Here is a 14,132-nt window from a genome sequence, read left to right on the forward strand (position 1 = left end):
TAGCCTAGACAGACTCTTTTACGTCTCACCCAGTCAGAACGGCGAAAACTGAGGACAGCTGCCCTTCTGGGTCAGGAAGAACATGGAGGGCGACTGATAAAAAACAGGCAGAGGAGGGTGCATAAAGTCATGAGAGATGGAATAGCCTGCAGCCAATGGCCAATCTCTAGACAATGGAAGGAGGGCTTTTTGGCATAGTCTGTTTAGCGTCCAAGGCTAATAACCTCTCTGGAAGAATATCCTGGCTCACATTGGATAACCAGTCTCTAACTAATATTCCTAGACAGATGGAGACGAGGGTCCCAGGTATTTGGCCACAGGACTATACATTTTAAACAAACAAACAAACAAAGATGAAAAGGTCAATTCAAGATTGTTTAGAATTACCTCTTTTCTCCACTTGAGCTCGCAGAACACCCTCTCGAAGCATTCATGCATGTAATTAAACTGAAAAAAAAAAAAAAACAGAGCAACACTCACTGACTTCTCAAGACCAGGCACCAGAGGACCATGGCTTTGAACTCCTGCCCAGAGTCAGTCACCTTCCAAACCTGCTCAGCCTAGAGAAAAACCTTAACAAGCTCCATAAAACCCAGGCCTGGCTCATCTGCTATTCTCTGGCTCCTTCTAGTGGTAACTGTGAGTCAAGTGGGATATGAAATTGCCAATCCTACGCGGGCCTAAAGGAAAGACAGGAAGAACCTGGGGCTCTAGGATTCAAACAGGTTCAGATCTCAAAACAACTGCTCTACAGCTCTCTCCATTTACGCATTTAGTTTAAGGAGAACTTTAAGCCCAATCTACTTTCCCCGTGCATGCTTCCCCAACTACCACTCACATATGGTGTGAAGATTTTAACCCATCGAGGCTTCTTCTCTCCTCGAGCATATTCAAAACAGAAGGCCATTCCTTCTTCATCTGTATCCCATCGTTGCATCTCATCCCATTCAAATGCTATTACCTGGTTCTAAACAACCAAGAACAAGAGCATAAGTTTGAGAATGCTGGGGAGCTTAGGTAAGATGGTTCTGAACCAGACAGCAGAAAAGAAATCAGTAGAGATGTCTACATCATTTCAGGGAAAAGACTGTGACAGAAGAATAAAAGTCAGTGTAAGCAGCCAGTGAAGGTGAGGAGCAGTGTGGATCCAGAGCCTATTTACCCCAGCCAAAACAGTTTTGATATCATTTCCCCCACAAGGAGGAACTAACACATAGCAAGTGAGTATCAAAGTATTCCCAGTGTTCCTGGACCCCGCCCCCTGACTTCCCAGCTACATGCTAAATGAACTCTCACCTCCAGTTGTCCTTCTTCAGTGCAGGCATGCAGTTTAAAGTGCGTGATGCTGATGGCTGTGATCACATGCCCCTTTCTCCTGGAGTCGCAGGCACAGTGGGGGAAGCTGATTTCATTGTAGCCCTCACAAGTCCTTAGCATGTTGAGGTACTAGAGAAAAAAGGAAAGAGAAACAGTGTTACTATGGAACTACACCATCAACAGGAGCTGCTGAGATGGCACACAAAAGAACCAAGAGAAACCTTACAACCTGAAGACCTTGCCTCTGGTCTCACATCCAATGCCAAGCTGGGACAGGACTCCTAGATGATCCTTTATCCTCCTTCTAACTTCCAACTCCATACTTCCAACCCTGCTCTCTTTCTCTACTTATATATAAATGAAGCCAGAAGAGATACTGCAACCAAGACTCCTAGGACTAGAGGGAACTCACAATGCCATTTAGTCCAGCCCTCTATTTTCACTGTACCTAAGGGATGGAATCAAATCTATCCTTATAATTAAGGCAAGAGAGCTAATGTTTCTCATCTCTTCTCCAATCAAAAGTTAGAATGATCTCAGTGATGAGGATTAAGCTATCCCAAATCTCATATTCATAAAAAGTTTAAGCTGAAGGAAACTTTAAAAGTTAGTCATTTTACAGAAACTCAGAATAATATGAGACTTGCTTAATGTCACAGGTAATAGTAAGTGGCACAACCAGGATTAGAAGCCAGGTTTAATTTCTAGGCCTCTGATCCTTTCTCTATTACCAACTAGTCCCATTTAGCCCCACTGCCCCCTGGGTCTCCAGCATATGTGTCTCCTTAGAAAGCATCTAGACCAAAAACAAGTGACATATGTGACCCTCACAGGTACAATGCTCCAAGACTGATCCAAAGAGGTCTCTGAACTCTTTGTCCCTTCTCCTCTACAGTTAAGCCTGGCCTCTCTCTTACTTAACTCACTATGTTGAGTTGAGAGGGGAGAGAGTAAAAGAGAATGAATGGGAAGGAGAGTAGAAGAGAAATAGGGAAAAGATGATAAGGAAAAAAGAAGACGCATGGACTCTGACCTGGTTTCCTCAGTGATTGCCTGGGAAACAAGCAAATAGTCTCAAGTCTGTGTGACACCCCCATCTGCATGTCACACAGGAAGAACAAGGCACAGTGGGGAGGTGCGCAGAGAGTTAGAGAGAAGACAAAGGTATAGCACGCTAGTTGATTTCAACTAGATGGGTACGGAGGTTAGAATACACTGGAGAGCTGCCTTCTGCCTCACCAAGAGAAAAGAAGAGACAGGCACAAAAAGGACCCTAGGCAACCTATGGCTGTGGTACCAAGGAATGGCACCTAAGACTGTCTCTACTGCCACCAGGGACTGTCTGGGAAGACCTAAGGGCCCAGGAGGAAAAAAAAAATTACATCACAGGCTCCCTTTCCTATTTTGTATTTACTTCTGCTTAGGTAAAATAATAGCAACTTTAAAGGTGAAAACTTATAAAGGGGTACCAAGAACACAGGGACAGGGTCAATACAGAAGTGCCAAAATACTTCATTTGCATCATTTTTCTTCTCTGTCTCCCTCCATTACCCCATCCATCCCCCTTTATCATCATCCATCCTGAATCAGTGATAAACTGCTTAGGCCTTCTACTGGCACTATGAACAAAAAGAAATCTCTGACTACTATCTATACTTTGGTAAATATGACAGGCAGTGGATGATATAGGAGAGAACTCTTCTGGGGTTATAACAAGCAGCAAACAGCACAGAGTAGTGATCAAGAGCCTGGGCCCAGAACGCCCCAGGCTTGAATCCTGGACCCATAACTTCCTAACTCTGTAACCTTGGGCAAGTTATTTGAACTCTAGCAAATTATTAAATCCTAGGAGCCTTAGTTTCCTCTTCCATAAAACGGGAAATAATAATAGCATCTATACCATACAGTTATTTGTGACCTTGAGAAGTATCTAGCATAGTACTTAGTACATAATTAGGTATTCAATATATGACAGCTTTAAAAAATAATTTTAAAGGCTCCATTAAGGTAAGGTGTCATTGGGGAAATTTAAGGTTTTCCCGAGATTATCAGGTCAGGTAGTATTTCTCAGTTTTAAGTGGGCAATCTCTACATTCCTCGATTTGCAGAAAACATAGAGAAGAAATATTTAAAATTTTACATACATCCAAATTTCCAAAGGAAAGTTAATTTTTGTTTTCAAACATATTTACATAAGGGTGTAGCTATGTACTTCAAACAAAAAATTATCCTGTCTATTCTCCTTTCATATTAAATTCTGAGTAGCTAAATATGTATCCTAAATTCCCTTCCTTGATTTGCATACCACTTAGATGATGGTGCACATCAGGCAAGAGAAGAGGACAGGTATGACATGGGACATTTTATAAATGTTCAATGTTCAGCAAGATAGGTAAATACTGAAATAGGACGGTTATTAAAGCAGAGACACAGTACTTAACAGAGCAAAACACTTTAGGTGAGGGGATGGAGGTCCATTCTGGAGAACTCTCTGTTCTCCCAAACAACCTGCCAAGGGTCAAACCAGATCTAAAATTGAAATAAAGCCCTGAGAGGAACCTTGGAAGCCAACTCTCCCAAATTCCAAGGGTAGTGTTTCTCAAGCACCTAAAGTTGCAGACTCACTAGGGTGCTTCTATAAAAATCTTCACAAATATTTCTAGATCCTACCCCTAGAGATTCCGGTTTAGTAAATGTGAGGTGGGGTCCAGAAATCTGCATTTTGAGCAGGATTGACAAGTGATTCCCATGTAACTGGGCTGGCAACTACACTTTGAGAGACACTGACTTCCACATATACCGCCTTGTGTGAAATCATTAAAAATTATGTTGACAAACACAAACCCAGAAACTTTTTTTTTTTTAATAAATTTATTTTATTTATTTATTTTTGGCTGTGTTGGGTCTTTGTTGCTGCGCGCGGGCTTTCTCTACTTGCGGCGAGTGGAGGCTACTCTTCGTTGCACTGTGCGGGCTTCTCATTGCAGTGGCTTCTCTTGTTGTGGAGCACGGGCTCTAGGCGTGCGGGCTTCAGTAATTGTGGCACGTGGGCTCAGCAGTTGTAGCTCGCAGGCTCAGTAGTTGTGGTGCACAGGCTTATTTGCTCCGCGGCATGTGGGATCTTCCCGGACCAGGGCTCGAACCCACGTCCCCTGCACTGGCAGGCGGATTCTTAACCATTGCGCCACCAGGGAACCCCAAACCCAGAAACTTCTTATTTGTCAGTTCAACAATGGCAAGACCTAAGTTACACATGTTCACTGTTTGTGTGAGAGTTAAAAAAAAAAAAAAGAGAGGGACTTCCCTGGTGGTGCAGTTGTTACGAACCCGCCTGACAATGCAGGGGACACGGGTTCGAGCTCTGGTCCGGGAAGATCCCACATGCCACAGAGCAACTAAGCCTGTGTGCAACAGCTACTGAGCCTGCACTCTAGAGCCTGCAAGCTACAACTACGGAGCCCACGAGCCAAAACTACTGAAGCCCACGTGCCCAGAGCCCGTGCTGCACAACAAGAGAAGCCACTGCAATGAGAAGCCTGCGCACCGCAACGAAGAGTAGCCCCCGCTCGCTGCAACTAGAGAAAGCCCACGCGCAATAACGAAGACCCAACGCAGCCAAAAATAAAATAAATAAATAAGTATTAAAGACTTAAAAAAAAAAGAGAGAGAAAAAAGAAAAAACAAGTCTTATGTACACTATATTCTCAACCATCCAAATTTGAGATTCAATCTAACTTTGCAAACAGGTAAAAAACAAAAACATTTTGATCACACTGGGTATTACAAACTATGGCAAAGGTATGACCTGTCCTCTGTATTTGGAGAGCAAGGGAACTTACACAAAGCTTATTTATCTGTTAACTTTGGAGTATTTTGTCAAGATTCTACTTGAGAGCTAGCAACCTGAACATCCCCAATTTACAGAAAAGAAACTGAAAGTGACAAGCTTGTGAATTGCTGAAGATCTCACAGTGATCTGGCAACTAATCGTAGTGATCTGGCCTAATCTCAGGCCTATCAACTGTGCTAAGTTGTTATACATAATGGTATCAAGACCTACGGGCTCTGAAGGGTCCATCTGAGGTGGTAGTTTCAATGTATTGACCATGACCATTGACTAGGCTAATGTCTTTGAACACTGATACCTGAATAAAACCCAAACTTTTTGGGCTTCCCTGGTGGCGCAGTGGTTGGGAATCTGCCTGCCAATGCAGGGGACACGGGTTCGAGCCCTGGTCTGGGGAGATCCCACATGCCGCGGAGCCACTGGGCCCGTGAGCCACAATTACTGAGCCTGCGCGTTTGGAGCCTGTGCTCCGCGGCAAGAGAGGCCGCGATAGTGAGAGGCCCGTGCACCGCGATGAAGAGTGGCCCCCACTTGCCGCAACTGGAGAAGGCCCTCACACAGAGACGAAGACCCAACACAGCCATAAATAAATAAATAAATAAATAAATAAATAAAATATAAAAAAAAACAAAAACAAAAAACACTATCTTCTCTCACAAGTTGGAACCCCCCCCAAAAAAAAAAACCCAAACTTTTGTCAGGGGGGAGGTCTTTAAAATAGGACTGCAGTATTATGGGGCCGGTACACACTTGTACACTGGCACTAGGTTTTCAAGAGAAGCATATTTTATACTCAGTTCAGATGACCCACGGGGAAACCTATCAATGTACTAACTGCACTTGTGTTCTTAACTGAGGATTACAAGATACAAACTTGAGTCTAAAAAATAATTTCATAGTAGATTACTATGCTTGTTAAATTCAGATTTTCTATATTTTGCCACAGAACAACCCAAACCTATTTATTTCTCTAGCACTGGCACACACTTGGTGCTCAACAAATATTTTTTGTTAAATGTATAAATGGAAGCTAGTGTGTTTAGAGTGCTATATGTGCAAAGAAACAATATGTATTCCATATTCAGAAGGCCTTATGAAATTACTTTGATTCTGTTGGCAAAGAACAAAGGCAAAGAACTACTGCAGAGGTGGATAGCCCTTTTCAGTAGAAGATGCAGGTGTGTTGGTCAGAATCATGCATTAATATATAGAAGACAATACCATTATCTTAAAGAAGAGGTGGAAGTTGAGTTTTAAAATCCTGTCTCCCACATAGCAAAATTCCCTTAACCAAAATTCTGCCAAGACTCTATTCTATTTTTTAAAAACATTTTTATTTATTTATTTATTTTCGAATATTTATTTATTTATTTATTTGGCTGCACCGCAGCATGCGGGATCTTCGTTGCCGTGTGCGGGATCTTTTTCGTTGAGGCTCTTAGCTGTGGCATGTGGGATCTCGTTCCCTGACCAGGGATTGAGCCCAGGCCCCCTGCATTGGGAGCGTGGATTCTTAACCACTGGGCCACCAGGGAAGTCCCAATACAATTAATTTAGATGGATCAACGTTCCCTCCTAAGAACTGCTCAGAAAGTACAAAAGAAATTCAAGTGGCCTATCAGAATTATTACCAGTGCAATTACTGCCTTGTGTAAAAACTGTACGAAAACTATTATGAAAAACTATAAATGGAAAATTTTCAACTATCTGAATTGGCCAAGAAAGAAGTTTTAAGATGATATGAGTGGAAGTTTTTAGAAGTGTTCTTCACAAATTTTATTTTTGACAATTTTCATCCCTCTATTTATGGCAGATACCAATTCAAAACTAATTTTGAAATATTCCAAGAATATCATAGGTGGCCCTCTCCAACAGAACTTTCTGTGATGATGAAAATGTTCCATATCTGGGCTGTCCAATACAGTACCTACTAGCCACATGTGACTACTCAACACCTGAAATGTGCTAATGCATCCGAAGAATTGGATTTTAAATTTTATTTAAGTTAAATGAATTTAAAATTAAATTTAAATAGTCACATGAGGCTAGCAGCTATGGAATCAAACAGCACAGCTTTAGGATATCGTACTAACCAAAAGCACTACTGAGCATAAATGTTTAAGCAACTGCACAGATGGGAGTTGTGAAAATAACTGATTTTGTGATTGCTAAATCACAACTAAAATAATTTCTAATGTTAAACATCTAAATATTAATTCTTACAGAATCTTATTTTTATCATATTAAATGTTTTGCACATCTTTTATTTTAGGACTTTTTATTATCAAAAAGAATACTGTTTGGTTATTATTAATAATAAAGTTATATACCTATATATACCACAATAAGCTTTCTGTGTGCTAAATGGAGGAACACAATGGACTTTATATCAAGGTCTGTATCTCCCTCCTTCTTTTTAAATCAGTTAAGCCACTGACCAGGCTGTAAACATCTTTCAAAAATGACTAGAATAGGTTTAAGAGATAAGAAGGGGCATTTTCAAAAAGCACATGAAAAAATGCTCAACATCACTAATTATTAGAGAAATGCAAATCAAAACTATAATGAGGTATCACCTCACACCAGTAAGAATGGCCATCATCACAAAGTCTACAAATAACAAATGCTGGAGAGGGTGTGGAGAAAATGGAACCCTCTTACACTGTTGGTGGAAATGGAAGCTGATGCAGCCACTGTGGAAAACAGTATGGAGGTTCCTCGTAAAACTAAAAACAGAACTACCATATGACCCAGCAATCCCACTCCTGGGCATATATCTAGACAAAACCGTAATTCAAAAAGATATATGTGGGCTTCCCTGGTGGTGCAATGGTTAAGAATCCGCCTGCCAATGCAGGGGACACGGGTTAGAGCCCTGGTCTGGGAAGATCCCACATGCAGCAGAGCAACTAAGCCCGTGCGCCACAGCTACTGAGCCTGTGCTCTAGAGCCCGCAAGCCACAGCTACTGAGCTGGCGTGCCACAACTACTGAAGCCCGTGCCCCTAGAGCCTGTGCTCGGCAACAAGAGAAGCCACCGCAATGAGAAGCCCGCGCACCTCAATGAAGAGTAGCCCCCACTCGCCACAACTAGAGAAAGCCCGTGCACAGCAACAGAGACCCAACACAGCCAAAAATGAAAATAAATAAAATAAATAAATTTATTAAGAAAAATATGCACTCCTATGTTCATAGCAGCACTATTCACGATAGCCAAGACATGGAAACAACCTAAATGTCCACCAACAGATGAATGGATAAAGGTGTGGTACACATATACAATGGAATACTACACAGTGCTATAAAAAAGAACAAAATAATGCCATTTGCAGCAACATGGATGCAACTAGAGATTATCATACTAAGTGAAGTCAGAAGGAGAAAGACAAATACCATATGATATCACTTATATGTGGCATCTAAAATATGACACAAATGAACCTATCTATGAAACAGAAACACAGATACAGAGAACAGACTGGTGGTTGCCAAGGGGAAGGAGGTTGAAGGAAAAATGGAGTGGGAGGTTGGTGTTAGCAGATGTAAGCTTTTATATACAGAATGGATGAACAAGGTCCTACTGTACAGCACAGAGAACTATATTCAATATCCTATGGTAAACCATAATGAAAAAGAATATTAAAATGAAGTGTGTGTGTGTGTGTGTGTGTGTGTATATATATATATATATATATATATATATATATATATATATGGCTGAATCACTTTGCTGTGCAGCAGAAATTAACACAACATTGTAAATCAACTATACTTCAATAAAAAAAATATTGAAAAATAAAATCTATAAAACAATAAATACTGGAGAGGGTATGTAGAAAAGGGAACCCTCCTGCACTGTTGGTGGGAATGTAAATTGGTATAGCCACTATGGAGAACAGTATGGAGGTTCCTTAAAAAACTAAAAATAGAACTACCATATGACCCAGCAATCCCACTCCTGGGCATATACCCTCAGAAAGCCATAATTCAAAAAGAGACATGTACCACAATGTTCATTGCAGCTCTATTTACAATAGCCAGGACATGGAACCAACCTAAGTGTCCATTAACAGATGAACGGATAAAGAAGATGTGACACATATATACAATGGAATATTACTCAGCCATAAAAAGAAATGAAATTGAGTTATTTGTAGTGAGGTGGATGGACCTAGAGTCTGTCATACAGAGTGAAGTCAGAAAGAGAAAAACAAATACCGTATGCTAACACATATATATGGAATCTAAAAAAAAACAAAAAAAAACAGTTATGAAGAACCTAGGGGCAGGACAGGAATAATGACGCAGATGTAGAGAATGGACTTGAGGACATGGGGAGGGGGACAGGTAAGCTGGGACGAAGTCAGAGAGTGGCATGGACATATATACACTACCAAATGTAAAATAGCTAGTGGGAAGCAGCCGCATAGCACAGGGAGATAAGTTCAGTGCTTTGTGACCACCTAGAGGAGTGAGATAGGGAGGGTGGGAGGGAGATGCAAGAGGGAGGAGATATGGGGATATATGTATATGTATAGCTAATTCACTTTGTTATAAAGCAGAAACTAACACAGCATTGTAAAGCAATTACACTCCAATAAAGATGTTTAAAAAAAAAAAAAAGTGTGTGTGTGTGTGTGTATATATATATATATATATATATATATATATATATATATACACACACACACATATATACATATATACCTATATATACACACAAACATATATATAAATATATATATATATATATGGCTGAATCACTTTGCTGTGCAGCAGAAATTAACACAACATTGTAAATCAACTATACTTCAATAAAAAATATATTGAGGGCTTCCCTGGTGGCGCAGTGGTTGAGAATCTGCCTGCCAATGCAGGGGACACGGGTTCAAGCCCTGGTCTGGGAAGATCCCACATGCCGCGGAGCAACTGGGCCCGGGAGTCACAACTACTGAGCCTGCATGTCTGGAGCCTGTGCTCCGCAACAAGAGAGGCCACGATAGTGAGAGGCCCACACACCGCGATGAAGAGTGGCTCCCGCTTGCCGCAACTAGAGAAAGCCCTCCCACAGAAATGAAGACTCAACACAGCCAAAAATAAATAAATTAATTAATTTAAAAAAAATAAAAATTAAAAAAAAAAGGAAACCAAGGGACTTCCTTAAAAATATATATATATATATAGAAAAATAAAATCTATAAACAATAAATGCTGGAGAGGGTATGGAGAAAAGGGAACCCTCCTGCACTGTTGGTGGGAATGTAAATTGGTACAACCACTATGGAGAACAGTATGGAGGTTCCTTAAAAAACTAAAAATAGAGCTACCATATGACCCAGCAATCCCACTCCTGGGCATATATCCAGAGAAAACCATAATTCAAAAAGATACATGGACCCCAATGTTCACTGCAGCACTATTTACAATAGCCACGACATGGAAGCAACCTAAATGTCCATCGACAGATGAATGGATAAAGAAGATGTGGCACATATATACAATGGAATATTACTCAGCCATAAAAGGGAACAAAACTGAGTTACTTGTAATGAGGTGGATGGACCTAGAGTCTGTCATACAGAGTGAAGTAAGTCAGAAGAAGAAAAACAAATACTGTATGCTAATGCATGTATATGGAATTAAAAAAAATGGTACTGATGAACCTAGTGGCAGGGCAGGAATAAAGACGCAAACATAGAGAACGGACTAGAGGACACGGGAGGGAAGAGGAAGCTGGGACGAAGTGAGAGAGTAGCACTGACATATATACACTATTAAATGTAAAATGGATGGCTAGTGGGAAGCTGCTGCAGAGCACAGGGAGATCAGCTCAATGCTTTGTGACAACCTAGAGGGGTGGGATAGGGAGGGTAGGAGGGAGGCTCAACAAGGAGGGGATACGGGGATATATGTATATATATATATACATATAGCTGATTCACTTTGTTGTACAGCAGAAACTAACACAACATAGTAAAGCAATTATATTCCAATAAAGATGTAAAAAAAAAAAAAAGTAAGGAAATTAATAATTGTTGGACTTTAGTTAATATATAACAAGTGTACCATATTAAGTAAGATAGGAACTCCGTACTATCTCCTTAGTTTTTTCTGTAATATGAAACTGCTATAAATTCTATCAATAAAAAAGTTTAAAAAACCTAAAAATAGAACTACCATATGATACAGCAATCCCACTCCTGGGCATGTATCTGGAGAAAACCATAATTCGAAAAGATACATGCACCCCAATGTTTACTGCAGCACTATTCACAATAGCCAAGACATGGAAACAACTAAATGTCCATCAACAGAGGAATGGATAAAGAAGATGTGGTACATATATACAATGGAACATTACTCAGCCATAAAAAAGAATGAAATAATGCCATTTGCAGCAACATGGATGGACCTAGAGATTATCATACTAAATGAAGGAAGTCAGAAGGCGAAAGACAAATACCATATGACATCGCTCATACGTGAAATCTAAAACATAATACAAATGAATGTATATACAAAACAGAAACAGACTCACAGACTTCAAAAACAAACTTATGGTTACCAAAGGGAAATGGTTGGGGGGAGGGATAAATTAGGAGGTTTGGGATTAACATATACACATTATATGTATTAAATTAGGAGGTTTGGGATTAACATATACACACTATATGTATTAAATTAGGAGGTTTGGGATTAACATATACACACTATATGTATTAAATTAGGAGGTTTGGGATTAACATATACACACTAACATATACACTCTATATTTTACTATATGTAAAATAGGGATAAATAGATAATCAACAAGGATGTACTGTATAGCACAGGGAACTCTACCCAATATTCTGTAATACCTATATGGGAAAATAATCTGAAAAAGAATGGATATATGTATAACTGAGTCACTTTGCTGTATATCTGAAACTAACACAATTTTGTAAATCAACTATACTCCAATATAAAATTAAATTAAATTAAAAAAGAGATAAGAAGGGGCATTTTATAAAGAGATTATGGGGACATAAACCTACCATGACCATTTTCCTTTGTTCATACAGCTTCTGTAATTGGTAGGATTTTTCCTCTGCTTTGATGTAACCTTTTTTCACATCATCAACAGCCTGTCACCAAAACAAGGCAGGGAAGAAAGAAATGTAAAAATTAGTATCAAGCACATTCTTGATAAAAATAAAGAAACACAGATTCATTTTCACAATAACTCTTATCCATCTGGTTATCACCAGTGAACTCTGCCACATGGGTATATTTACTGGAATAAGTAGCATTTAATGAGCGTCTGGTATGTGCTCAAGGATTGTTCTAGGCACGTGAGGGATCTGGTTTCTCCTGTTAAGAGATTTAAATTCTGGTTAATTTGTACATGAGAAAGAATTACAGAACACTGCAGGATAGTATACAATACTGTATTAAAGACAACAGTGAAGTAGCAAAAAATGTGTGACATAAATAGTAAGTGATACATGCAGCCAGAACAGGAGAGCTTATTGCTAACCGTAGTTATCAAGGAAGTCTCGGTTGGACCCCAAAGGAGAGGCTGAACAGAAGAAACTACAAGCTAAAGTCAGGAAACAGGAATGGGTTTGACCTTAAATACATTCAGGAGACAGACCTGCCTGATCTGAATAAAGGGTACATGTTAGGGAACAATGAAAAATATTCTGAATCGGTAGGTTAATAGGGTATGAAGGATCCTAAAGAGCAGGCACAGGAATTTAGACTTAGGGAGAGTAGAGAGCTAAAATAAATAATAAAAAAATCGTTGTTGTTATTGCTGTTTTTTAAGAAAGATTGATCTGTATATGACTGCCCAAATGATTTAAGCCAAGGAGAGAATGAAACAAGGGAGATCAACGATATTGTGGTACTTTAAGCATGAAATGAAACAAGACCTTAATCTAGGATGGTAACAACTGGAAGAGAGGAAGTGATATATCTGAGACCATGAACTGAAAAACTTTCAGAGAGGACTTGATACAGGCATGAAGGTACCCAGATATAATATTCTAATATGCTAATTCTAAACTATTCCTGGTTCAGCCATATGAAACATACATCCCCTTTCCAACCTTACTCTACTCCTCCTCCACTCCAAGAAAAACTTAAAAAATCTAATGGAAGGGAAAACTGATCTTTGGGAGGAAAAAAAGAAAAAGAACAAATAGAACCATTTGTCCAGGGTATTCAGGATCTAACCTCAGTGAGTTACTGAAAGGACAACTCTCTATACAGACACCAGGCAGGGGCCCACTTGAATCTTTATCAGAAAACTGCTGATTTCCTTAAGGTAGAAATCATTCCCCATAGTCTTTTAAGGGAAAATATTTGCATAACAGAATGAATTCAGGACTGAAGTTAAGAGACTAGTTCAAATTCTAACTGTCACCTACCAATATGCACTTGAGTAAGTCACTTAAACCCTCTCAGTCTGTAAAACAGGAATAACACTCATCTTGTAGGTGGACAACAAAATGAGATAAAAGATGTTAATAGTTTTGTAAAGTATATATAAATATATATAAATAGTTACTATTACTATCATTTATATTAGCATCATTTAGCGGTTAAATTCCTCTAAGAACCACACAAGGATATTAATATCCTGCCTGGACTGTCTAATGGAAAGATTATGCAGTGTCTCCCCAGTCCTAGCCGTATAAGCGAGGATTCACTTAGAGAGGATTATATTCACAGAGGCGATGCTCAATAAGAACTGCCACCAATGTCCTGAAGAACCTGAACATTGTGTTGTTTATCACCAAAAGACTCAGCTGCTCCAGGTCAAATTTAAACCAGTTACTGAAAAGCTGGGAGAGAAGTAAAGAGGGAAAACAAACAAATAAATACTGGTTTATCTATTCAGTTTCCCCAATACCTAGAACTGTGTCTGACTAGTAATAGCACTTAAATATTTTTTATAAGCTTTTTTTTTTATTAATTAATTA

General features: G+C 39.5%; 1 protein-coding gene across 4 annotated transcripts in view; it reads right to left on the minus strand.

The window, feature by feature from the left end:
- The window catches only part of SNX27 (sorting nexin 27), an 85,059-nt gene that overhangs the window by 4,384 nt on the left and 66,543 nt on the right, over window positions 1-14,132 (minus strand). For 3 of the 4 annotated variants that reach the window (XM_082346715.1, XM_082346713.1, XM_082346716.1), the window contains 4 exons: window positions 12,201-12,290; window positions 1,297-1,446; window positions 839-967; window positions 388-447 (listed from right to left, as the gene is read on the minus strand). In XM_082346715.1, coding sequence (XP_082202841.1) covers window positions 388-447; window positions 839-967; window positions 1,297-1,446; window positions 12,201-12,290 — 429 coding nt within the window. The remainder of the gene's footprint in view (window positions 1-387; window positions 448-838; window positions 968-1,296; window positions 1,447-12,200; window positions 12,291-14,132) is intronic. The other variant, XM_082346714.1, reaches the window with a different exon arrangement.

Source organism: Balaenoptera borealis, assembly GCF_965194805.1.
Source record: "Balaenoptera borealis genome assembly, chromosome: 1".
Taxonomy (NCBI): Eukaryota; Metazoa; Chordata; class Mammalia; order Artiodactyla; family Balaenopteridae; genus Balaenoptera; species Balaenoptera borealis.